The 26,753-nt window shown below is 42.4% G+C and overlaps 1 protein-coding gene across 3 annotated transcripts in view; it reads right to left on the bottom strand.

Annotated features, from left to right (window-relative positions):
- Window positions 1-1,022: 1,022 nt before the first annotated feature.
- The window catches only part of ikbke (inhibitor of nuclear factor kappa B kinase subunit epsilon), a 31,288-nt gene continuing 5,557 nt past the window's right edge, over window positions 1,023-26,753 (bottom strand). For 2 of the 3 annotated variants that reach the window (XM_080727858.1, XM_080727857.1), the window contains 19 exons: window positions 25,524-25,661; window positions 25,166-25,295; window positions 24,280-24,461; window positions 19,807-19,967; window positions 19,358-19,468; window positions 18,757-18,936; window positions 15,809-16,008; window positions 14,907-14,965; window positions 12,942-13,033; window positions 12,158-12,259; window positions 11,618-11,675; window positions 10,560-10,672; window positions 9,916-9,992; window positions 9,646-9,685; window positions 8,976-9,077; window positions 6,267-6,363; window positions 5,709-5,809; window positions 4,846-4,917; window positions 1,023-4,479 (listed from right to left, as the gene is read on the bottom strand). In XM_080727858.1, the coding sequence (XP_080583984.1) occupies window positions 4,413-4,479; window positions 4,846-4,917; window positions 5,709-5,809; window positions 6,267-6,363; window positions 8,976-9,077; window positions 9,646-9,685; window positions 9,916-9,992; window positions 10,560-10,672; window positions 11,618-11,675; window positions 12,158-12,259; window positions 12,942-13,033; window positions 14,907-14,965; window positions 15,809-16,008; window positions 18,757-18,936; window positions 19,358-19,468; window positions 19,807-19,967; window positions 24,280-24,461; window positions 25,166-25,295; window positions 25,524-25,661 (2,082 nt within the window). In that variant the 3' untranslated portion in view covers window positions 1,023-4,412. The remainder of the gene's footprint in view (window positions 4,480-4,845; window positions 4,918-5,708; window positions 5,810-6,266; window positions 6,364-8,975; window positions 9,078-9,645; window positions 9,686-9,915; window positions 9,993-10,559; window positions 10,673-11,617; window positions 11,676-12,157; window positions 12,260-12,941; window positions 13,034-14,906; window positions 14,966-15,808; window positions 16,009-18,756; window positions 18,937-19,357; window positions 19,469-19,806; window positions 19,968-24,279; window positions 24,462-25,165; window positions 25,296-25,523; window positions 25,662-26,753) is intronic. The other variant, XM_080727859.1, reaches the window with a different exon arrangement.

Here is a 26,753-nt window from a genome sequence, read left to right as displayed (position 1 = left end):
TTCATTTGGGGGGACTGTGAGGACAGCTGTGGATCAGCTGAAGAAGACACTCAGTAAAGAGATGGAGATGCAACCTCACATTACGACAAAGGAGATCGGCTTGGTCTTTAAGGACCCTTCGGTCTCTGGCGGGCTGACCATGGATAAGAGCCACTGGGAGGTAATAGCTACAACATTTAAGAAGACGCTAGTGGACATCCAAACCAAGTATAGCGTGTCATTAGAGCCAGAGCAGCTCTCTTTGGATAAAGTCACGGTTCGGGTGAAACCTGCCGGCAGCAGCGCTGTAGCCAACTGCCTGGAGAGCCATGCGTTCAGAGCTCTGCTGCGTCTCTACCAGAAGGTTGTGACATCCACCATGAGCTGCTCCATACAGCTCCCCGACCAGGCCAAGGCAGTAGCAGACAAGCTTCAAGACATGTACACTCTCCATCCTGGTGTTGGCCTTAAAGACAATCATGATGGCTCCTGGACCCTCTTTGGGTTACCACAGAACCTGGGCCCCGCACTCAATGCCTTGGAGCGTGAGCTGGGTAAGCCCATGTTTAAAGACCACGACAAGAGCAAGATCGGATACGTGAGCCCAGTGCTGGAACTGCCATGATGGCTAAAATCAAACATTTTGAAAGAATGGTAGTAGAAATATTCTTACTATGATAATTATGACACTAAATGCGTCTAAATTGCTGTTGTTGAACACAACATGTAGAGAATCAGTTAATATAGTAGATTTCTTATTTGTACCACAAATGTTAACCGTTTCCTGTGCAAGTGCTGCAATTTTACACTGTTGAGCTTATAGAACCTGCCTGCTCACTCGGGATAAATGGAATATTGACCATCAGGTCAAAATTGGTGTCAGATTCTGTGTCTAGGTGAGACATGACCTTTGGACACAATGTAAAAATGTTCAATAGAAGAGCAGGGAGACAAAAGACAAAATACTACCCCAATTGTGTAAGTTGTATTGTATTTCATTCAAATAAAAATATAATTGGTACATTTTTCATCATTCTCCTCACTAGAATGTGTGCTGACCATATAAGGACTTCCACCATAGCCCGTGTTACGAGCATAGCTAGATTCAGTTTTCAGAGGTGGCCAGCCAGTCCTCGACCAATCAGGTTAGAGTATGTCCGTAGTTATGTTATGATGTTTAGTTATTTTGATGGTCAAAATAAAAGTTTTGAGTACCACAGTCGCTCTGAATTAAGAACGTCTGCTAAATGCCTAGATTGTAAACTACTGAACTCATAAAATGCCCAGTCTCATATTAAATCAGTATCATACATATCCTGAAGCTGGAGACGTATGTCTACCGATATTCAGTGATTGGGTCTAATGATTAAAATGAGAACATTATAATGGTGTAAAAAATCTATAAAAAACGAAACATTTCCACGTTGGGACAAGATGACCCCCGGCCACTTTCATTATCACTGAATAGTGAATACCCCTTTAACATAGAGATACAAAACAGATAAGTGCTGCTTTACGTCCATAATTAGAGTCTGAAGCCCAATTGAAATTCAAGGAATTATTATAATAAATACAGTGTAGAAAAGGAAACAAATCACATTTAATTGGTCTCAAAAAGGGCTGTAACCTAATGGCTCAATAGGGCCCCCAACAACATTTCAAAGTTGAAGAATACGGTTTCATGTACATAATTGGTATACCATGTACCGACGTACAAATAAGTCTCTTGGAGCCATGACCTAAACCCAACAGGAAGTCAGACATTTTGAATTTATTGTGGCATTTTAGTGTATTTTATGCCATTTCACAAGTATGTCTTTATCAAACTCCTCGTAGGAGGATGGTGAGATGCAATGTAAACATCACAGATACAGTACACATTCTTTGCTTTGATTGCAGATGTATGTTATGTGGTTTCATTTGAATATCGACTATTACAAAGAGAACACAGTTTTGTTCCTCTGTAGAGGATTATGGCTTACTTAAACCTCCCTAGTGGCGAAAAAAAGAACCTCTGGGAACTCAGATTGACTTAAACCCTATATGACCGGGGTCTACTCTATACTAAGACCCCTCTACGTTACATCTTGTAGTTTTCATTCAGTGAGGAACTCTACAGTCGACCTTACAAATTAACATTGGATGTGTAGTTCTACAGGTCCACAGTTTGTAGTCCTCCCTATTAAGGTGTCTACACACCAAACAGCCTACAGGAGACTCCTTCTGACTGTACACAGACTGCAAAGAACTGCAAAAAACTAAGCACTTATTTTTTATTTTATTTTTTTCAGACGACGCCGACTGTAGTTACTGTATGGCAGTGGTGCCAGGTCTGCTCCTTATAAGCAACGTTGATCCTGTTTTCCTATAATGTTGCTAGATGTGGGTTGCTTTTGTTTGGGCTTGTTTCTGAAGTGTAGTTGCTTATTTGGCCTTGCTTTCAACATTACTTTATAAAATAACTAATGTAATAGAGTTCAGAGGTGAAACTGGTCGCGCTTTTGGGCTTATTTTCATAGACCTGGTCGCGTATTTCACTCACAGAATCTGGCAACCCTAACCCGGCCGGAGGCAGCTCTGTTCTCCGTGCAGAGGAGGAAAAAAAAGAAAACAACAACAAGGGCACTTGATGGACTATTACTAGCCTACTACTAGCTTTGCTTTGGATCCGATTGGAATAGGAATTGAGAGTTGAGATTAAGAATATGGTATTTAGTAAAAATATGCGACGGGAAAATGTCTCTGGCTTGTTTTGGCTTGGTTTTGGAGCAGTAGTAAACTATTCTACAACTCCCTCAATCTTACCGACGGCGAGGGGCGACTGAACAAAACTGAGCAAGTCCAGTTTTCCAGTTTTCGGTCGATAAGGTTCCCGACCCGCTGCCGAAAACCTGACGATGAGCTCCCGTTCGGCAACAGACGCTTTCCGCCGCCTTCCGCCGCCGAATCGTCGCCGAATCTGTGCGGTTAAAAGTGGCCTTTAGTCCACACCCATCAAGTATACTGTATTAAAACTGGACTGGATATGAGTAGTACTATTATTCAAATTGTATCAAAACATGAATTTTGCATAATGTGAAAACAGACAATTGCAAACAATCAAACATTTAGAAAATAAAGCAAGAATGTACAGGGATAAAGGAACTGGCATAACAAAGTGCAGCTATGAAAGCCCTAGTACAACTAAACTACCGGTATATATAAAAAAACAAAACACAGGTTTCCTAAACACAGGTTTGTTTTTTATGGCTTTCAAGTAAATGCCATGATTTTCATCTTTAAATAGCTGACCAACAAGCGTTGTGAGCTAGGATTGTCTTTTCTATTAATTCTTTCGGCATCTATATGACGAGAGAAACAATGAATCATGTTTTCTAATGAGTCCCTTACACAGGGGATGTAGCTCAGTGGTAGAGCGCATGCTTTGCATGTATGAGGTCCTGACCTGGGTTCAATCCCCAGCATCTCCAGTCTTTATAGACAATTAAATAGTGTACCATGTAGACGAGGGGGTTCTAGGGGGGTCCCCGGCAAACATATATAATCATTTCAAAAGAACTTAAACCCTGTTTGTACATTGGATCTTCAAAAAAAAAAAAAAAAAACGAATAATCGCATATTTCGACTATGGGTTCTGAGGAGACACCACATTGCTCTTCATATTCTTGAGCTGTAAAGGTTCGGGAACCCCTGGGTTACAGAGCCTGATGTGTGAAGCGTTGTGAAGTGTTCTCTTTGGCAATGTCTTTTCACTAGTCTATGTCCCCAGCTTTCTTGCCAGTTGCACTTGTTCAATGCCCTGGAAACTAGGTTGATAATGGCGTGAGAGCAAGCTGTAATGAGACGTTTTAATGTTCAGTAATCTGTTTTAGACATGTGGTTACACCACCATAGACCTCATCACAATCATTTATGCAAACAGCATTCTTAATATACTCTATATAGCAAGGTCCTTGCATTTATTATTGGTGGTGGGTCATTAGAATTAGTTTATTAATCATACAGGCCTAAAGAGTATATGTAGGTAGGTGGGTAAATAGTCAGATAGTGATGATGAATAATGTAAGATCATCAACACACTCAACACGCTAGGGGAAGAGTAGCGCCTATAGCTGGGAGCTGGAAAGCATTGTTTTATTATGATAGGCCAAACTGGATGTGGCAAAAAGAGTTAGAGTTCATTCATATGCTAACTACTGCTGTACTACCGTATGGCAATACTTTGATACAACTGAAAGTGAACCGACCGGTTTAATCCAGAATGTGAGGCCATTTTCTCATGATACTGGTATGTGAGGTACTGCTTATTCAGTGTGTGGCACAGGACCCGATTTGTAGTTTTCAGGTGTGTGTGTGTGTGTGTGTGTGTGTGTGTGTGTGTGTGTGTGTGTGTGTGTGTGTGTGTGTGATAAGTTATTGTTGCCCTCTGATGGTCAGAGTGTGGAAGGACTGGATACATCTGGTTTCAGTGCTGTAGCTGTAGGGTTCACTGCTCCCAAACTAGAGGACATGAAGAAATAGGAAGGTTTTAGTACTTAGACCAGTGGTTCTTAATGTAGTCAACAAACTATACTATACAAACTGGTGAAACATTGGCCAAATAATATAAGAAAGAGGCAAAAAAAAAAAAAAAAATAGCTGAACTACAAGCTCACAACGCCTCGCAACGATCTTCTATTTTCAAAACATTTATCTGTGGAACAGTTTCAAACTAAACGTAATGCCTCAACTCCTACAACTCCAAGTGCTTGTCAGGGTGGGGGGTCCTCAGTTCAAATCATGATTATTTTGGGGGTCACGGCCTGAAAAGGTTGAGGACCACTGCTGTATACTGTATATAAAGTGAGACTGATCAATACAACTGACCTCTCTATGATGCTGTTGTTACACTGAAGCTCCCGGACCAGGATCTCCATTTCATCCTTCAGGTGGTGCATCCTGGATGAGAGGAATGCCTATTAGTAATGCCTCTCTTTGGTTTATTGGTTATAAAGCATTTTACTACAAAATACTAATGCTACTATTCTGCCACCAAAATGTATTATTATTGTGTAATAGGGCATTCACCAAATATTCGAATATTCGAATATCAAAGTAACTATTCGATGTTGTTTACCGAAGTAGAATATTCGCTCATTTATTATTATTATTATTTTTTTACTGTTTTCTCTTTAAAAAATATATAGTCTAGTTTATAAAGCTTGGCTAGATAGGAAGTCATAAGAATGAGTTTCAATGCCCCTGGTGGATGAATTTGTTAATGCTCTATACCAGGGGTTCTCAAACTTTTTTAGGTCGTGACCCCCAAAATAAACATATTTGAACTGGGGACCCCACCCTGACAAGCACTTGGAAATGTAGGTGTTACATTTAATGTGACTTGGTTCAGCAGATAAATATTGTGAAAATAGCAGATCTACATGCTCACAACGCCTCGCGTGACCCCCAAAATAAACATATTTGAACTGGGGACCCCACCCTGACAAGCACTTGGAAATGTAGGTGTTACATTTAATGTGACTTGGTTCCGCAGATAAATATTAGATCTATTAATAATCTATTAAATATTAGATCTACATGCTCACAATGCCTCGCGTTGCGAGGCGTTGTGAGCATGTAGATCGCGCACACACACACACACACACACACACACACACACACACACACACACACACACACACACACACACACACACACACACACACACACACACACACACACACACACACCTGGAGACCATGGGGTCCTTGTCCCTGGGCGTGTCTGCTGCCACCAGCTGACATGCTGCTGCTGTCTTGGAATGCAGGGAGTGGAGGACTCCATCCAGAGCCTGAGGATCCAAGGGGTTTTCGTTTATGTCAGTCATACCAGTAGCGCTGAGTTCCATAAACAATCAGCTATGTGTAGAATTACAATCTGGGAAGTTCAAACCCATCGAAAAAAGAAAAAAGATTGAACCTTTTGCTTTTATGAAATATCTGAGATCATTGGAAGATTGAACATGCATTATTTTGCTGGATTGACCACTTCAAATAGGCCTACTCAAAATACAATTTCATTGTTGAAAATACCGGTAAGCTTACAATGCGTCGTGCTGTAAGACATGCCCCATCCAAATGACTGAAATCAGTCGTGGCGAGTGAGATGTGTGTGTGTGTGTGTGTGTGTGTGTGTGTGTGTGTGTGTGTGTGTGTGTGTGTGAGTGTGAGTGTGAGTGTGTGTGTGTGTGTGTGTGTGTGTGTGTGTGTGTGTGTGTGTGTGTGTGTGTGTGTGTGAGTGAGGCTGACCTTAGTGAGCTGATCATCACATATCTCCAGGTCAGCCATCAGACCTCTGGAGAAAGAAGTGAAGTCATCCAGTCGACACTGCATGTCCAGCAGGACTCTGTCAACACGCACACAGGCACACGCACACCACACAGATGGGTTAAAATAACTTTTTATTCATTAAAATAATACGATTTCAATTAGTCACAGTGACTTATATGTCCATTTATATACAGTGTATTTATAGGAAATGTAGCTCAGTGGTAGAGCGCATGCTAGCGCATGCTATGCATGTATGAGGTCCTGGGTTCAATATCCAGCATCTCCAGTCTTTATACAATAGCTCAAGGGTTCCCAAACTTTCCAGGCCAAAACCCCCAAAAATAATCAGTTGAACTGAAGACACCCCCACCACCCTGACAAGCACTTGGAAATGTAGGGGTGGAAGACATTATTTAGTTTGACTCAGTTCGCAGAGCGAGATATTGTGAGCTTGTAGATACCTTATTTGCATGATGTTTGCCTCTTTCTTACATAACATTTGACAACTTGGCCAATTTCTTATTAAAAAGGTCTTAAAGGTCTTTAAATTTTCACTATAGAAATGTGCAGGTACCCTGTATACACTTATACTGTTGGTTTGTTTACTGTTGAGTGAGAATACAATGTTGCACATTAAGCTAATCATCTGGGGACCCCCCCAAATCATGTAGTGACCCCCCTGTAGGTCCTGACTGCCAATTTGGGAACCACTGCCCTATATAACAGGAGAAACAATATATTATGTTTTCTAATGCATCACATCCATAGGGGATGTAGCTCAGTGGTAGAGCGCATGCTTCGCATGTATGAGGTCCTGGGTTCAATCCCCAGCATCTCCAGTCTTTATAGATGATTAAATAGTGTATCATCTACCCTGTGTGGATAAACAATCCTTCCTGTTCTGTGGAGCTGAATGTGCTCGTGTGCATCTATTTATAACTCTTTAGTTGCCCTTGACACGACAATGAAACTCTTGCAGAGGTACAGCATGTATTCTGCATTCTAACCGCTGTTGTGAAATGAGCACAGGGAGGTTTATGTCTGAGGAATATTTCAATACAACAATTCCTAGTGTGCATAATATAAGAGACACAATGAAATGCTTTAAAATATATATATGTTTTAGTTCCAGTTGCAGTACAGCGCCCTCTGCTGAAATATACATCATAGTAAGACTGTTTTGCATACAGTCATACTGTTGCTTAGACAACAGAGCTATTGTATATTTTTATATGTATATATATTTTTTTAATTGTATATTTTGTCGGGCAAATAAATTGTTGACTGTATCTTAATCAATAATAATTCTCAAATACAACTTCAGAGGTTCTGCTGAAAATGCCTGGCGTCCTTCAGTAATGCCTATTGCCTAGTTCAAGGGTGCCCAAATTATTTGGGGGTCCCCAGAGGATTAGCTTAATGTGCAACATTGTCTTCTCACGCAAGAGTAAATAAAGTAAACCAACATATTGTATAAGTGTATGCAGGGTATCTGCACATTCCTAAAGTTACCATTTAATTACCTTTTAATAACAATTTGGCCAACGTTGTGAAAATCTCACAGTCTATGGGTTAGCCGCTCTGACGTCACTGTGATGTCAGGGGAACCACTCTAACAGAATGGGTTTTTGCCGCTTTGACATCACACTCTGATTTCACTGTGATGTCAGGGGAACCACGCTAACAGAATCCCTTTTATCCCCATACATGGAGATCCCTGATGTCATCAATATTAAGCCCATATCTAACAGGACTTCATATGGGAATGTGAGGAGGCCACATCGGCCACATAGCACACTAACAGAATCTGGCCAAGGCAGCCATTATCTGTGTAGCTGGTTCTACAGACAGGGATCTCCATGTATGGGCATAAAAGGGATTGTATGTATGATGTCAGATGTCATAGATGTCATAGGACTTTCACATGCATGTTTGGACTCTCACAGCATATCTCCATATACAGTACATGTATCTCCATATATGGATACCACGGGTCTCCATATATAACTAGTCCAATATACATCACTGGCCAGATGGCCAAGACATGTCGCCCTGAGGCGTCTTACTAGTACAACTAGGGTGGTTGTATTTTGTCTCCCTGCTCTTCTATTGAGACATTTAGATCGTGTCAAAGGTCATGTCTCACCTAGACACAGGATCTGACAATATTTACGTATTTCTTTATTTCCGGATGCATCACAGAAACAGGGACAACTGTAGGAGAGAGATGACACTGGAGCAGCGTCGGACAGTTGAAGCCTTTTTATTCAGGTGCTAATATAAGAAATCTTGCGAAATAAAATGTCGTCAGCCAATCATCAAGGACGATGATACACGAAAGAAGAAGAAGAATAACAAAGAATGACTGACGTTTGGATCTTTCATTCTTCCTCAGAGTCATGATCCGACTCTGAGGCTTCAACTGTCCCAGCTGCTCCAGTGTCATCCCTCTCCTACAAGGAAAGTTACATAAATGTTTTAACCACTTATACGTGCTATAGTGTATAATGTCATATGACAAATTGCAAAACAAGCCGATCTACAGCTCATAAAGCATCTGTGGATTATGAATCTCTGGACTCCTGGGCACAGACTTGTACAGTATGACCTGAACTGGATCTTGAAAAGAATAAGAATCGGCCAAGGTCTTAAGGCGGTTAAACGGGTTTGGAGAGTTTGGCCTCTGACCTGTTCCATGTCTTTGCTGTGGCCAGTAGCTCCCTGTATCTCTGGACACAGTCCTCTCTGAACAGACACTTCATGCGCTTCACATGGGACGACAGGTGGATCCTGGGAGGAGAGAGAGAGTGGAAATCTAATCAAAGGCAGACGTCTCAGAGTGAATGAAACGTTCACTCACACAGCCAAACACTGCTGTCGGGCAGAAACCAACTATGTCCAAAATATTAACTTCCTCAGAAGGTTTTTAAAACAACACAGTACTGCCTCATCAAAGTTGGTATGGTGACTTATTTATTGTCAGATACTTGAACGTGTCCTATATTAACATCACTTTATCCAAATACAGCTCAAGTGGAGTTAGGAGGTTTTTGACCATTAATGTGGAGATAGTTGTTTTGTCCATCATTAGAATGACGAAGTCAGACGAGGAAATACATCTAAGTTGGAGTTAGTTGGCTTGACTGACAGTTTGAAGATCCAGTGGCGTTAGGAGGATTATAGTCAGAAGCACTTTTTAATACTTTTAATATGTAAAGGGTGTTCCGCAAAGCTTGGCCAATGAGCCAAATGTGGGACATACAAACAGACAAAGCCAGATGTAGGAGCAGTTAGCACTCCTCAAAAAAGGTAGGAGGTTTGCGCCAACAGCGTACAACATACAGTACTGTATACTCACTTCTCAAACTTGTGGATTTGCTCATCGTTGTACAGCAGTTCTGTGGTCAAAATACAAACAGTATGAACATGCTTTTGCATTAAAGTATGAATGGTGGGTGCAAGCAAGTATTGCCAATCATACTGTTCTTCACTCACGCACACATGCGCGCGCACACACACGCACGCACGCACGCATGCACGCATGCACACACACACACACACACACACACACACACGCCCACACACACACACACACACACACACACACACACACACACACACTACGTACTGCCAATGATCCTGTCCTTGCGGTACTGCTGGTGTATAATAATCATCTTCTCTTGGAGGACCTCCATCTTCTCCTGGCTGTGGGAGAGAGAGGTGAGCGTTCAGTGTTCTGATCATCACCACCAAACAGACATGATGCCCAGTTGTCCCGATACCGATACCAGTATGGAAAAAGCCAATACTGCCTAAAATGCTGGCATTGGTATCGGTGAGTATGCCAGTCTATTCCCATACCACACCATTTATCACATGGTGGTATTTCATTTACAGTACAGTAATCAATTATTTTGTAGTATTTCGAATGCTTCCGTTGCTGTTGCACCGCTGTTTTATATTTATTCCTAGATCAGTGGTTCTCAAAACTTTTCATTTCAAGGACCTTCAACTCTGAGATGAAGGTACAAATGGAACCAGTCCATTTGGGACCCCCTCAAGGAGCCCTGAGAGTCCCTGGACCCCACTTTGAGAACCACTGTCCTAGATCTGTTTTTTTAAATTATACACTGTTATCGGATCAGTACTCGGTATCGAACAATATGCAAGTTGTGGTTATCGGAATCGGGAAGGAAAAACACGGTATCTCTAATGACGTCATGGGCTGTTACTCCCAGGCAGCTCCACCGACCACCCCCATCATCATCATACCTCTTGTCGTCGGCCAGACTCTCTGAGAGTTTGGCCTGCTCTATGAGCAGATGTTCCAGTCGGTTCTGGAACTCCTGGATCCCAGCGGTATACATCGGCACGTGGTCTCGGAGCTGAAAGGACAGCAGTGTCAGTCGCTCTGATCACCTGATCTTCCACAAATACATACAATACAGTTACTCCTCCATAGCTACAGGGGGATGTAGCTCAGTGGTAGAGCGCATGCTTCGCATGTATGAGGTCCTGGGTTCAATCCCCAGCATCTCCACTCTTTATAGATGATTAAACACTGTAATGCATATGTTGGAGGAGTTCTAGGAATCCTCCAATGCTTGAGATTTTCTGATGAGCTTTTGCAATAGCTGTGTTTGCTGCTTCAAGAGCACTTCAAGATAAAACTGCAGATCAAGTAAGATTGTCCGGCCTCTATACCAAGGTAGACACAATACATCAAGTTTTCTAATGCAGTGGTTCTCAACCTGTGGGTCGTGACCCCCAGTGGGGTCCAAACATGATTTTGGAGGGGTCCCCAGATAAAGAAGGATTTTTAAGACCTTTATAACCCTACAAAAGGAGGCAATCACTCGGTTCGCAGTACGAGGCCACTACCACCTATTTTTCGTTTTTCCTTACCTTTTCAAGTAGTCACAGAATATTATCTCCAGTACGATTGATCCCACGATCAACAGAGATTATAAGTGCAGGAAAAAAGGGAGTGATTTCGACCAGTGGTTCTCGAGTTATGTCAAATTGAAACAATGTGTGTTGCTCTTACATGCACCTCAAACACAGGTCGTCCCCAATAATTTAGGGACCACCCCAATAATTTGGGGACCACTGTGCTATATAAAGAGAGGAACAACTCTAGTTGATTATGTTTTCTAATGCAATATCCATAGGGGATATAGCTCAGAGTCAGTGGTAGAGCGTGTGCTTTGCATGTATGAGGTCCTGGGTTCAATCTCCAGGCTTTATTAACAATGGTGTAAATGTGTCTTTGACTAGTAAATTGCCTACTACTCCCATCCCCCGTTATGTTGATATCTGATGGCTCTCACCAACTGCAGCTTCCTGCCGTTATCAGTTGAGTCTGGGCTTTCTGGAGGGTAATGGCCTCTGGGAGGGAGACAGAGAGAGAGAGAGAGAGAGAATAGGTGAGAGTGGGAGGAAGAGAAGAAGACACTCAATCATTTGAGATTGTTTGATCATCCACACAAAACACATTCAAAGCACCTTCAGACTGGAACAATTTACCTATCTACAGTACTTCAGATTAATTACTTTCTTTGCTTGATTCACTCAAATCTACTTGTTTTTGATTGTTGCTTGTTTTATAATAATTGATTGTATTTTGATTTAGATTTTTGTTTTTGTTTTTGTATGTTGTTCAGATGACATTCATTATGCATAGCAGATGTTGAATGGTCTGGGATGGAGTGAGAGCCCTCATGTGTGTGTTTTGTAGATGTTACTGTTGATTGTACAGCTATTGCTTCTTGTCATTGTTTGTTTGTTGTGCCCGAGGACCCCCTCAAAAACAAGATGGTGCATCTCAAGGGGTGTATCCATTTTGGAGAAAGAAAACTGAGTCAACTCACAACGTGCGCAGCGTGTGCTCTGAGCGCAGGCAGGCCTTCAGCTTCATGCCGATCATGGTGATGCTGAGCATGGCTTCTCCACACTCCCTACGCATCTTCATCCTGGCCAACAGAGGATGAGGAAGAGGGAGAAATAGAGGGGGGTTGGGGGGTTCCAGACCAAAGGACAGGTGGCAATTTACAATTTAGGCATTTAGCAGACGCTCTTAAAACAGATCGACTTACCAAAATAAGCAAGGTAAACACTTAACCTGACTTGCGCCAGATGATAGCAGCAGTGCGTATACCGCTCTGCTTACTATCCATCTGGGATTGCTCCGGCAGACTCGATGTAAGGGGCGGGCCATTTTTTGAAATTATTTAGCAGGTGATTGGATGGGGCCGTCTGTCTATCACAGTCTGGGAGTGCCAACTCCAACCACTCATATTGGCCTGTCTGCGTGACGTTCCACCCAGAATCCGCCTCCTGGGTTTCCACGTGGTCTGCAATCAGACTCTATTGGCTCAGAGCCGCTCAGAGCCCGCCCGTAGCTGCCGCTGATTGGTCCGGCCCGGGGCTTTACGAGCGTTATCAACTCTCACCGAGAGAGCTCAGATGGTAAAGTAGGGCGGTAGCGCACTACTGCCACCATCTGACGCAAGTCAGGTTAGTAAACACTAGGTAATACATCAAATACATAGATAGTAATCTAGTCATCAGTTCAAACAGTATAGTATAAAAATATATGCGTGTGTGTGTGTGTGTGTGTGTGTGCGTGCGTGTGTGCGCGTGTGTGTGTCTTACATGTAGCTGTAGTATCCTTGTAGCAGCAGTTCTCTGTGTGTGTGCAGGGAGCGCACTATCCTCAAATACTGGTGAACAACGCCTACCACCACCTGTACATAGTATAAGTGACAGAACCAGCAATAACCCATGAAACCCATGAAAACCAGGAAAGCATCTGTATCATTCAAGATGAGCAAAGTAAGCAAAGGGCCACACATTGGACAATTTGATACTATGATACACTGTGCAGTGTTAGACGTCCAGTCACAATAACATACAGTACTGTAGGATCGAATCCCATTCTCTACAATACCTTTTTGTTTCTTTTTCTTTTTTTGTGAGGTTAAGCGTGTTATCCAAAAACTCACTGACTGCTCTCACTGATTGCACGGGCGGGAGAACTAATTAAACTAGAAATACTGTTCCTTCGAAACAGTGTGGGCTCGGTTCCAACCCAACAAATAGGATAAGGTACTGTAAGGTACAGTACCTTACAGTATTGTACTGTACCTTACTATACTGTACTGCACCTTACTGTACTGTACTGTACTGTACTGTACTGTACTGTACTGTAACTTACTGTACTTTACTGTACTCTACTGTACTGTACTTTACTGTATTCTACTGTAACTTACTGTACTTTACTGTACTCTACTGTACCTTACTGTACTGTACTCTACTGTACCTTACTGTACTGTACTGTACCTTACTGTACTATACTATACTGTACTCTACTGTACCGTACTGTACCTTACTGTACTGTACTCTACTGTACCTTACTATACTGTACTTTACTGTACTCTACTGTACTTTACTGTACTCCACTGTACCTTACTGTACTTTATTCTACTTTACTGTACTTTATTGTACTTTACTGTACCTTACTGTACTGTATTGTACTTTACTGTACCTTACTGTACTGTACTCTACTGTACCTTTCTGTACTGTACCTTTCTGTACCTTACTGTACTTTACTGTACTCTACTGAACCTTACTGTACTTTTACTGTACTCTACTGAACCTTACTGTACTGTACATATTCTATGTGTTCTAGATCTACATTTTTGATTCTGTGTTTGGGAACCAGCAACTGTCAAATGGACTCCAACTGTAGTGGAGTATATTGAGTGCATATACTGTAGGCTAACAATCCCAGATCACATATGTCCTCCACTATGTCTATAACCAAGGCGTTCTTCTATGTGGCCACTCCAGACTGAGGAGTGGAGCATGGCTTTTATTGTGTTTGTGGATCTGACTTGGAAATGCATTGGTTTTGATATCTCCCTGACAACCAACAACAACCACTAATATGGCTGACTGTCCCTGCGGGCTCTAGGATATATGGCTATGGGATTTACATCCCATCGCCCGGACTTGATTCTTGATCACAGCTGTGTAATCAGTAGAGTGGAGAGGGACATTTATTTATAGTTTTAACTATAACTATAGTTTTATACATCACACAGCTTAGACATTTGGATCAAATCAGAGAGCAGACCTGTGTGAACGCAATGATATAGATAGCATATCTGAAGTGTGAACACTGCAGCCACAGCGCCTTAACATAAACATGGGTCTATTATCCTTCTCTCCACTCACCACTCCACTGTCCCCACTCACTAAACCCATTGGAAATGCATTGGGTGCTTAAAGTTAAACATTTTTATTTTTTTATATTTATACTACAAAACATTTCAAAACCAAAAATACAAGCACACTTGTCCTCAGTAAGCTGAACACATAAAAATTTGAATGGTGTTGAAAGGTGTAAGCGTTTAAGAGATGAAGCGCGCCAAAGTTTTGAGGAGATACACATATAGCTATAAATAATGAAGATAACATACGTGTGCTCGCCTTCCAGGCGAGCCCACAATTAAATACCCAGTCTAACGTGTAAATAAGGATTGTACTACTATATGTACAGTATGTGGCACTCTTGTGTAGCATGGCTGGAAGAGAAAGAAACAAAAACAGTGATACCTTGGAGAAATTGTAGTCGGCCATGACATCAAACTTAGGCGGGATCACAGGGGTCTCCGCTACGAGGAAGAGAAAGAATACAGCAAACAAGCCAACAGAAATATAATTGTCAACGACAAAAACACAATTACATTATTAATCGCAATTCTTTGGGTGACAATTAATCGTCATGTAAAATGTCACAATCGTGACAGCCCTACCAACATTTCTCGTTATAATTTTAGAAGACTACATACATAGGCGATTCTAGCCTCTTCTATCAGGGGGTGCAAGACAGACCGAGTACTTCTATCACCTCATGCACGCGCGCACCAGCGCGCGTGCGGAAAAAAATGTGTTTTTTAGCAGTTTGTCCTGTTGTTTTAACGGGTTTCTGTGGTTTATTTTTTACCCAAATGTAACACAACAAACTAAAAAAAGTGCAAAACAAGTGCTTCTTTTTCTAGACACCATGAGCAAATTCATTTACTTATATTTTGCAGGTAGAGGCAGCACAGGACATATAAATCCAAACATCAAGTTAATCATCCTTATTACACAATGAACTGCAGCCTCCGGTTTTTGGCACTTGCATACTGATCAATTATTTGCTGCAGTTTAATTTCGTGTTCTTTCTCAATCTGTAAAATGCCTATATGGTGTTAATCTCACAGACCACCCATAGTGCCTGCCAAATCTGCCAAGTTAACAACAGAAATACTTGCCCCTCCTCTCTTTTTGCGCACATTTTACAAACCACGATCACTGTTTTATTTAATAATTATAAAATAAAGTTACATTACAAAAAAAAAGTAAAAAGAAAAAGAAAAAATGGCCGACTGGTGGCCAGGGGGTGCAAGTGCACCCAAGGACACCCCTTAAAATCGCCTATGACTACATATACAGTGGACTGGGTATCTTACGTTCCCTGCAGGGCAGCGTAGCGGCGGTGGCTTCAGGCCCCTGGCTGAGCAGCAGCAGAGGACAGTGGAAGGAGGTGGGGGGCAGGTTGACCACCTTCATGCTGCCCTCCAGGTGCAACTCGTGGCCCAGGTAGAGGAAGTGCTGCTGCTGGACCCCCACCCCGGTCTGAGACGCCACCTCCTCCATGAACACACTCACCCTGCAGGGGTGGAGGGAGGGAGGGAGGGAGGTGAGTGAGGGCAGGGGTCTTCAACAGGGGGTTTGGGACCCCTAGGGGTCCTCAGAGTTACTACAGGGGGTCCTCCAAATCTTCCAATCCTTTTTATATAAACAACTTGAACCCTAGTGTCCATACTCTGAGGACTGTAACCAAAAACAGTAGATCTACAAGCTCACAACGCCTTGCAGCGCGTTGCGTTGTGAGCTTGTAGATCTGCTATTTTCGGCAGAGAGGTTTGGTGTAGAGGGGAAAAAGAGAATCATGAATCCAAAATACACTGATGATTGTGCTGTCAAACGATGAAACTATATGGAATGAAAAGGTTGTGGGGGTCCCTGCTTCATCTCTCTCTCAACTAAGGGGTCCTTGGCCTGAAAACGTTGAAGACCCCTGCGATATGGAATGTACAAGCTCGCAGTGCAGAACAAAGTGATGTGCTGTGAGCTTGTAGAGCTGTTATTTTGAATAGCCAAACGTATAAATGGATAAAATGGTTGCAATGATTGTGATGCTGCATTAACGACTTTTGCTGGGGACCCCCGGACCCCACTTTGAGATGCAATGAGTTTAAGGTCCACTCTCAATCATTCAGAATGGTTGAACAGAGATTACCAATAGATTACAAAGGTATTTTTCCATTCATTTCAACTGCTGATCCTCCACAAAGCATGAAAACGTATCTATCCACAGGGGAGATGATACACTATTTAATCATCTACACAGCATATTGACTGGAGATGCTGGGGATTGAACCCAAGACCTCATACATGCGAAGCATGCGCTCTACCACTGAGCTACATCCCCTGTAGATATAAGGTATCAGAATACATAATTTATTGTTTCTTTCATATAGGTCAGATGTTTTTGCAAGAGCTTCATGTTTTATCTTTGTAAACATCTGCTCTTGAAGCACCAAACACAGCTACACTGTAGGGACCAAGCGGTCTTAAAAGGATCTGTGTGGGGCGTCTGTATGTGTGTCCGTCTGTCTGGCCAAAGAAATACATCCACAAATATATTTCTCCACGTTTATGGTTTTTGAAATATTAACGGAATGGTGTGCCGTAAGTGATATTCTATGTTGAAATAAATATTACATACATATTACAAGCGCTCTATATTCCCATAGCAATCGTTGTTATACAGTGTTGGTAGACGAGATAACAATTCTGTCCAATCAGGAGGGAGAATTCGCAGGATATAGGATACAGGAGCAGAGTTGCCATAGGTGAATGGGTAGTGAGGCAACCTGGGAAACTTAAAGGTCCCCGGTTCTCATCCCAGCACTGGTCAATGTGTAGAAGTGCCCCTGAGCACGACACTTAACCGCTACCTTACTGCGCTGGCCCTGTATCGCCCACTGTTCCTAGCATCTGTGTCATTTTAGCATTGCCTATTCCAAAATAGCAATACCCCAAAGTGGTTCTTGAAATTCCAAGAAACGTTTCAATCTTCAGAATGTGACTGATGGGTCAAACGTATCCTCCTATCTCCATGGGGCTTTTAAGCTGTGACATCATTTTATAGGCAGAGGAGAACTCTGCCCCCAGAGCATTTTCTGTCCCTCGCTATTTCAACAGATCCGAGACAAAAATAACGACTAAAGTGTAATTCTAACACTTTCCTTTCAACAACAAAGAGAAGAAAAATGTGTAAATAGTAAAAATAGTAAAAAGATTCACAGAAACTGGGGGCAGAAATTCTCCTCTGCCTACAAAATGATGTCATACTTAACAGCCCCATACCTGCCACATCTCTGACACCTTCGAGAAAGGCATGAGTATCAATCAATCAGCTGTGTCTCACTAATTGTGCAACTAAACTACAGCATAGACAGGGCTCGTTGGTCTAGGGGTATGATTCTCGCTTCGGGTGCGAGAGGTCCCGGGTTCAAATCCCGGACGAGCCCTTCAAAAGATCTTCCACTTTACTCTCAAGTTCCTTGCCTGGAATGCTTGAGAGATCCTTTGATTATAGATCTACAGGAATTGAACTCGCAACATTTCAATCTTCAGAATGTGTCTAAATCTAGCCTCCTACAGTATCTTGAGTAACGGCTGCAAGAAAGCCACATGTGCATCAAACAAACCGTGTAAGACTTGCAGAAAGGTGCAAGATGTCCTGGGTTCAACTGCCAAGTATTACAATTAAGACATAATTATATTTTAAATATATTAGATAACATAAAAGCATTTGCTAAACAGTGACAGTGTGCAGTTCAGTGTGATGGCGATGATCTTTTTTACATGTTATAGTGGTGCATTTAGACAGAGTGAGGACTACAGTACTTTATGTGTTATAGTGGTGCATGTAGAGTAGACTGAGTGAGTGATATTTTACGTGTTATAGTGGTGTTAAAGTGAAACGGTGCTGAGTCAAGCAGCAGCAGAAAGGAGAGCATGGCGAAAGGCACCTCAATCATTATCGTCAGCAGGCGACAGCAGCACATTCAAGTGCAATCACTGCCAGAGAGACTGTCATTCGCAAGTGGGATTGTACAGCCACACTAAGAAATGCTCCCTCAGTATCACCTGATCTAATCAAGTGCGCTTGTGCCATGGTCTCTCGAGACTGACGGCCGCTACTACTACTACTGTAGAGTAGACAGAGTGAGTGATATTTTACGTGTTATAGTGGACTAGTGGTGCATTTAGACAGAGTGAGGACTACAGTACTTTATGTGTTATAGTGGTGCATGTAGAGTAGACGGAGTGAGTGATATTTTACGTGTTATAGTGGTGCATGTAGACGGAGTGAGCGCTGGCCTGCTGCAGGGAGAAGACGTGCACGGGCCTCCGCTGCAGGATGTCTGTGGTGGCCGAGAAGAACTGGTCAAAGCCCCAACACCTGTCCTGGTCAGCCTCCAGGATGCCGGCCAGGACTGGGACCAGCTGCACCTTCAGACCCCTGGTGGAGAGACAGGAGATGGATGGATTCTCAGGGATTACTGCACTGATAATGATGGCAATAACACATTCTACACTGCTAACAAAATGTGGAATGACCTGCCCACTCCCTACCCAAACTAAAAACTACCTAAAATAATTCCTGTCCTTAAAATACAAGTGAACATACAGTAGCTTAACTCCTTGAACACCTTGATGGTGGAACCCACCCCCCATCCATTTCAGTGTAAATATACCTTTTACATTTTGGTTGTGCTTGTGTTATCCTTTTAGCATAACCTTTGACCGTACTATCGGTACTGTTAACACTCTTGTTAATTAAGTATTCGATCAATCAATCAATATGTGTTATGGCTGAGTCACACATGCACGCACGCACATGCACGCACGTCGCACACACACGTACACACACACAAACATACTGTGAAAGCTGGCAGCTGTGAGGTAGATGGTAGCTCCACTCAATAGGTCCGTCATCTGTGCGCTGGATTCCAGCTATCGCCCCCATGGGTTTACCTGTAGTGATTTTGTACCTACACCAAAAAAGAACATTGGATGTCAAAAATAGCAGATGTATCTAGGTGCTCGGGTGGTGAATCCACTGTGGTGCATCCAGCTTTGTCCAGCGTCTGCACAAACACAATTGGCCTGTATTCTGGGGAGGTAAGCCGGGTGGAGAGGGTGATATCGGTCATTGCATGTAAGCGGCACCTGTCAGCAGGGAGTGTTGGGCGGGAGGAGTAAGAAAGCTCTCTTTGGGGGTTCTTGGCACAAAAAAAGTTTGAGAACAACTGATTGAGAAGGCATTTGTAGAATCAGCATGAACACTGCAGTGTGATGATTCCAGACTCTAACGTCTGACTGTACTCACATGGTGGGCTTGTTCCTGCGGGGTCCTCCGTAGGGCGTGAAGGGCAGGCTCCCGGTGGCGGCGTGGTAAAAGGTCACGCCGATGCTCCACAGGTCGACGCTCACGCCGTACGCCTTCTGCTGGGGCTTACGGAGCACTGCGCGCTCGTACATGTCTGGATGCTACACACACATAAACAGAGCTCATATCTCTGCTGTCGGAAACCAACTATGTAAGAAATCATTAATGTGGAGATAGTTGTTTTGTCCATCATTGAATAGATGTCCATCATTGAAGAGAATGACAAAGTCAGACGGGAAAACAACCTGAGTTAGGTGCTTTGACCGACAGTTTGAGGATCCAATGGAGGTTTTGTCAGAAATGCTTTTTAATACTTTTCATTGGTTCAATATTTGTAAAACCCACACACTGTTCAATAGCACTGATTTATGAAAAAATAAAAAAGGTTAAAAAAGTTAGATAGACAGTTTCTGCCCAACAGCGACAATATAATCTGTGTCGTATATATGTATGACTAATTTGTGCTGTCACTGCTGTGTCTCTTTTTCTCTCCCAAGTACGAGTGTACATCACCCTGAATCACACTTGGTAATTTGGGTTATTTATCAAATTTGTTACACCGTAAAACTCATGGGTGCCTACAGTACCTCACATTATATTACACAAGCCCACATAATAGGCAGATAATAGATAGACGACATAATACAATAACATAATAATAACATACACGTGACATAGCTCTGCTGAGCTTGTCTAGAGCTACATGGTAATAATAATAAATGGAAAAGGTTATATAGTTATATATTTATTCATTCTGTCATTGATCTCTGGTTAACCGCAGTAGAATCATAGCTTGGAAATATATAATGTAACTATAATTGTGGGAGACGTGAACAGTCATTAAGCTGTCAACTGAGGCCTACTCCTCCAACTCATTTTGTTCCCTGTGGTTCAGATTGTAACCTGAACGTTCGCCCCAAAACACTCGTTCTTGTATTCATGTATTTGTTTTATTAAGGTTAAGGTTAGGAATATGTTTAGGTTTAGACATAGTTTTACTGATGTTACGTTTAGGAATATGGTTAGTTTTAGGCAATTGTTTTACACAAGTTAAGGTTAGGAATAAGCAAGGTTATGTTTAGGCATAGTTTTACTGAGGTTCAGAGTTTAGGAATACGGTTAGGTTTAGTTTTCCAGAGATTACGTTCAGGAATATCGTTCTGAGGCGAACGTGTTTTGGGGGCAAGCGCTCTTGTATTCGTTCAAATGATGCAATGTCTAAAGCAAATGCATAACAGCAATGCAACAGATGCACCATCTGTTGAGAATTGTATCAGAACTAGAAGTTCGCGGCCCTTCGGGCCGCTCACGTCTAGAGATCGCGCCCGCTTTGCGGGCGCTCACAGCTAAATTGCAGCAGTGTTCAGTCCTTTCACACTGCCAGAGAAACATAAGCATATACAGTATTATATATATGCTAATGGAGAAACATAAGCATATACAGTGTACAGTATATGCTTATGTGAGAAATATGTTTGCGTCAGCAAAATAAGCAAACTTTCATGATTGCTCCCCCAAAAATCATGTTTTGGTATGAAACGGTTACATTTTGTGCATTTGTGGCGCTCCCTATTTCTGGGAATTCGTTGAGCATACAACCCTTGAATTTAGTCTTGACTGGATGTTTTGTTTGTGTTTTTTGGCCTTTTTTGATAATTAGGCCCCTCCCACTAACTTTGGAAGCATATGTGTGTATATATATAAACGATATGGACTATGAAGATTGTCGCTTGAATATGTTTATTGCTTGGGTCCAGAGAACATGTGTACCAATTTTGGTGAGATTTGGAGGAAATATGTAGAAAAGGAGCAAAAAGTGTGTTTTGAAGAAAATTCTAAATGGCGGAAAATCTATCCAGATGCAAATGGGCATGGCCTATATGGGAACATGTGTCATTACCCAAGGAATCCTGGGGAAAATACATTTAGATTTTCCGGCCTACGGTTCAAGAGTTATAGGGCAAAATGTAAAGTGGGCTGTTATAGCACCACCATGAGGCTGACCGTAATTATTATGAATCTCCGCTCTAAGTTGAAAACTGTAGCCCTTACGGTTTCCGAGATAAAAATACTTGAATCTGATTTTATGCATTTTCGCTCTACAGAGGGATTGCACAAATTGCGAAATAAGCATACAAATACAAACTGTAAATATGCATTTTGAAAACATGACATTTACTTTATTACTTTACAAACCCCTCAGTTACAGGAAAGCTTGCTCTGTGTTGGCTTGGTGCATGTGTTAAAATAAGGTATGATGTTAATGCGCAAGAGTGACAGGTAAATGCCACTAATGTAGTTATTGAAGCGAACCACACCGCTAGAGTTCTATATCTATGTATCTATGTGTCTGTCTGTCTATCTATGTATGTATCTCTCTAGATACAATTTTAGGCTATACACTACCATTAAGACGGCCTACGGGCGAGTATATATGATTATTCATCATTAACCTATTATTTATTTTATTTTAATTGATTGTTTTATTTTATTTTAATGTAATTTAATAGGAGCTGGTGGAATTGGCTTGACTCGGTCTGTGTGTCATAGCTATATAAGCATTTTGTGAAACATTTTATTATAATCAATTTACCCCCATTGGTTCCGAATGGGGACCCAAGGAATCAATGTGGGTAAAATGAACTGAATAAGAATTGGATGAATACCAAAACATATTATTGAACTCAAGTGTCCATGGCGTCAATTTGGAAAAAGTCATTTTGGGGGTGAACTACTCCTTTAAGTCTTATTGTGACTTCACTGTCACCTGGGGACCCGGCAGAAATATTTTGGGGACCTCTCTGCGGGTCTCGACCCACAGATTGACACCATTAACCCTCCGTCAATGTGGGTAAAATGAACTGAATAAGAATTGGATGAATACCAAAACATATTATTGAACTCAAGTGTCCATGGCGTCAATTTGGAAAAAGTCATTTTGGGGGTGAACTACTCCTTTAAGTCTTATTGTGACTTCACTGTCACCTGGGGACCCGGCAGAAATATTTTGGGGACCTCTCTGCGGGTCTCGACCCACAGATTGACACCATTAACCCTCCGTGGAAGGGGGAAGAGAAATAGAATATATGGAACAGAGATATTTTGGATGACTTTTTAACACACCATTTCACCAGTTTATATATTGACATGTGTCAATTCTTGTTGGCCGTGGCTCGCTCCGCACTGACATGACACAGGTGGGGCTCTCTCTCTCTCTCTCTCTCTCTCTGTCGCTGCATTCTCTTGCTGTCCTCTCTCTCTCTCTCTCCTGCCAAGTCGTTGCTTCGCGTCGCTGCATTCTCTTGCTGCCTCCCCCTCTCTCTCTCATCGCTGCTTGAAGCAAACTGTAACCTGAGACTTTCGTGCTCCACACGGACATGACACACGCGCGGTCTCTCTCTCTCTCTCTTTTTCGCTGTCTCCCCCTGCCCCCTCCCCTCCATTTGTGATGTAAATCGCGTCGCACTAGTTTGGTGACGCCCATTTGTGATGTAAATCGCGTCGGAGGGCAAAATGGATGATGCAATTGCGAATTGTGCAATAAGCATAAAAACACAAACTATACGGTCCTGCAGAGAGACTAAATGTATAAAATGTTGACAGCGCAAAGCGTCCAGGTTAGTCTGTCCTGGTGTGTGTGTTTATGAGAGGTGTTGTCAGATATTGTAAATGTAGATACAGTTTGAAGTGTGTGGAAGTGTGTCTCACCATTGGAATGTTGGTTGCTCGAATGTAGGGATTTGATTCAGTGCAGAGGCTCTGTTCTTTTGTCCACTAGAGGCCTCTCTAGTCTCTTCAGAAGGTGGTTTGGTTTAAAGTGTCAATGGGTTGGGACTTAAAATCTATGAGCTACGCAGCGAGTTTAAACATGTCTTTGCAGTAGAAGTATAAATTATACTACCCGTGCAAATGGAAATGGAAACTCTAAATGCTTCGGTCTCTTTTCTTTTTTTTCTAAATGTTTTTTATCCCACGTTTTTTGTAACCCATTTTTCTCACCCGGTGACTACCTAACCTGTAGTCCTGGATTCCGCTCTCCCCCTGCCACGCCAGGGGACATTGGGGAGCACCCGGCTGGCTAGGGGGAGGTAGTAGCTTCGGTCTCTTTTCAATTGCAACACCGATCTCATCATTACATCGTGACTTTTACTCTGACTTTGAGTACATAACATCAAGAGGTCAGTGAAATTAAATTGAAAAGCTAAATTCTCCATGATGTATGAGGTGATACTGATGAGATGGAATCATATGTGGGCATTCAGTGAGTTGAGCCGTGAGCGTGGGCTAACCAAACAGTGTCAACAGAACAAACAGTAGTTACAGTGGTACAGAAAAGAGGCAGTGGAAAACAAGGAAGGACAGGTTAAATATCAACATGATAGTGGCGGCGCCTAACAGTAAATGGGATCTTACCAGATACTCTTCGGTCCCGTAGATGGACAGGAACTTCTCGTCATCCTCCAGCTCTCTAGCAGCACCGAAATCAGTCAGTTTATAAATGGACCTTCTGTCGTCGCCGACCTGCCGCATGATGTTGCCAGGCTTGATGTCACGGTGCACCACCCCGTTGTCACGCAGGTGGTTCATCCCTTGCACTGGAAGACAGGAGGAGGAGAAAGGAGCAGTTGTTTATGTCAGGGAGTAAGGGGCCTTCCATGACTGTGAAGTTAACAATAACTACTATAACACAGAAAGGGCAGAAATCAAGTATGAGATTTAGTCAGAAGCCCTTTTTAATACTTTTCATTGGTTCAATATATGATGTGAAGGGTGTTGAATAGCACCGATTATACAAAGAAACATAATTAAAAAGTAGAAGAATTTAGATAGTTGGTTTCTGCCTGAAAGTGACAATAAGTAGAATGAGCATTCACACTTGTCTGTCTGTGTCTATTTTATGCCCATAAATGGAGATCCCATTCGTTCTGGACAACCGGATCTCCATACAGTATAACTACTGGAGTGATTGATGGTAAACTGTTCTTTCCAAGTAACATGTCCCTGATGGTCTAGTAGTAACTGGGATTCGGTGCTCTCACTGCCGTTACGGTTCCTCGTGTACAGAGCTCTCCGAACTACTGGCATAGAATTGATCATTCCCATAACGTGTGGAACTCTTCAAGGATTGTTAACGTATTTAACATGCCACTTGCAATTGGAATGAATTTGGCAGACATAAAATCTATGTTATCAGCCTATGTTATCAGCCTATATTGAGCTATACAAAATGCACACACACACACACACACACACACACACACACACACACACACACACACACGCACACACACACACCTACCGACACACTGTAACACAACAAGGAACTCGGTCTCTTGAAGACCAAAGGCGTTGGTTGGCTCCTCCAGCAAGCTGAGCAGACTGCCACCCGAGCAGTACTCCATCACTAATACCTTCTTTTTGGGTGGTAGCTAGAGAGAGAGAGGGGGGGGGATTATTTTATGAAATAATTTTTGAAATTGTAGGAGGAAAAGAAAGAAAATTAAAGAAAAATGGTCCGGTGACCGACAAATGGGCCCTGACCCACTGTTTGGGTACCAGTGTACTATGCTGTAAAGACTGGTGTCAATTTAACTGAAGAGAGCCGAATGGACCAGAGTTAAATTGACACTGAGGATCATTATGTTGTGGGTCTTTACCTCCTCCACGGCATACAGCCTGACGATGTTGTTGTGGTTGAGTTTCCTCAGCATCTCAAACTCCCTCATCTGCACCTCGTACGGACGACTGTAACTCTGCATGTTGAACACCTTCACTGCTACCTGCTCACCTGTTCTCTGGAGAACACACACACACACACACACACACGCACGCACGCACGCACGCACATTGGAATTACTATACTTGTGAGGGCATCAAGGCTGCAATTTTAGGGATGACATTTAAAGGCCGGTCAGTGCATATGCGGAATGGAAAGGTTCTATTTTGTGCGCGCTCGTATGCGTTTTGTACACAGACTCTCTGGTCTCCTGCACAAATACTCCCTCCTTGGTGTAGCCAGGGGCTTTTCACACACACACAGACAGCGCACACATGCGCACACGTATTCTGGTGTAGCCCGGCCGTAAAGGAATACTTCACTTTAGAAAAATAAAATGTAAATTTTACTTTATTTTACTACGCTTTTGTGAAGACCCCGGACAGTTTTTAAGTTACTTGATTCAGTATTTAGATTGTTGACATTCATTTTATCAGACACACCCCCTTCCTATACAAACCCATTGTAACTTCAAACTCCATTTTAACCACGTTAGATTCATCGCTGTGTTTTTTCAATTACTTCCGATTTTTATAGCCCCTTGAGATGCAGCATCTCATTTTCAAGAGGGACCCATAAAAACATGAAAAACAAAAGAACATGAACAGCAGCATACGTACAAGACAAGAATACAGATACATTCATACACAGATAGCCTGCCCTGCTCACCCTCTCCCACCCACCCACCAACCACCACACCATCAGCTGATAAGCAATAGAAGAGGCACATTACAAATACATCAGCGTGAATGTCCATGTACTTGACTCCTGTCACTGAACAAACACTAATACCACAATATAGAGCTATTTAACATGTCTTTTAATCAAAGAGAAATCACTTCCTCGACTGCTTTGACTTAGTTTTGTTTTGCGCCATTTTAAACCTGAACGCGAAGCCTGGGGTATTTAGTTGCGTGCCAGTGTAACCAGCTGCTCAACAAGTTCACATGAATCTGGGGCCCACTCATCACCTGTCTGTGAACATTGCTTTAGCACTTTCTCACAGATGACAGTGAGTCTCTCACCCACACACATCCTCAACGCAGATCAAAGCCACGCTGTGGGCAGGACACTAACCACTTTAAACCCCAGCATCTGGATTGTGGGGGGA

This window comes from Nannobrachium achirus (genome assembly GCF_963921795.1).
Source record: "Nannobrachium achirus genome assembly, chromosome: 6".
NCBI classification, from domain to species: Eukaryota; Metazoa; Chordata; class Actinopteri; order Myctophiformes; family Myctophidae; genus Nannobrachium; species Nannobrachium achirus.
Note: the sequence above shows the minus strand (reverse complement) of the source record. Positions and strands in the feature narration are given on the sequence as shown.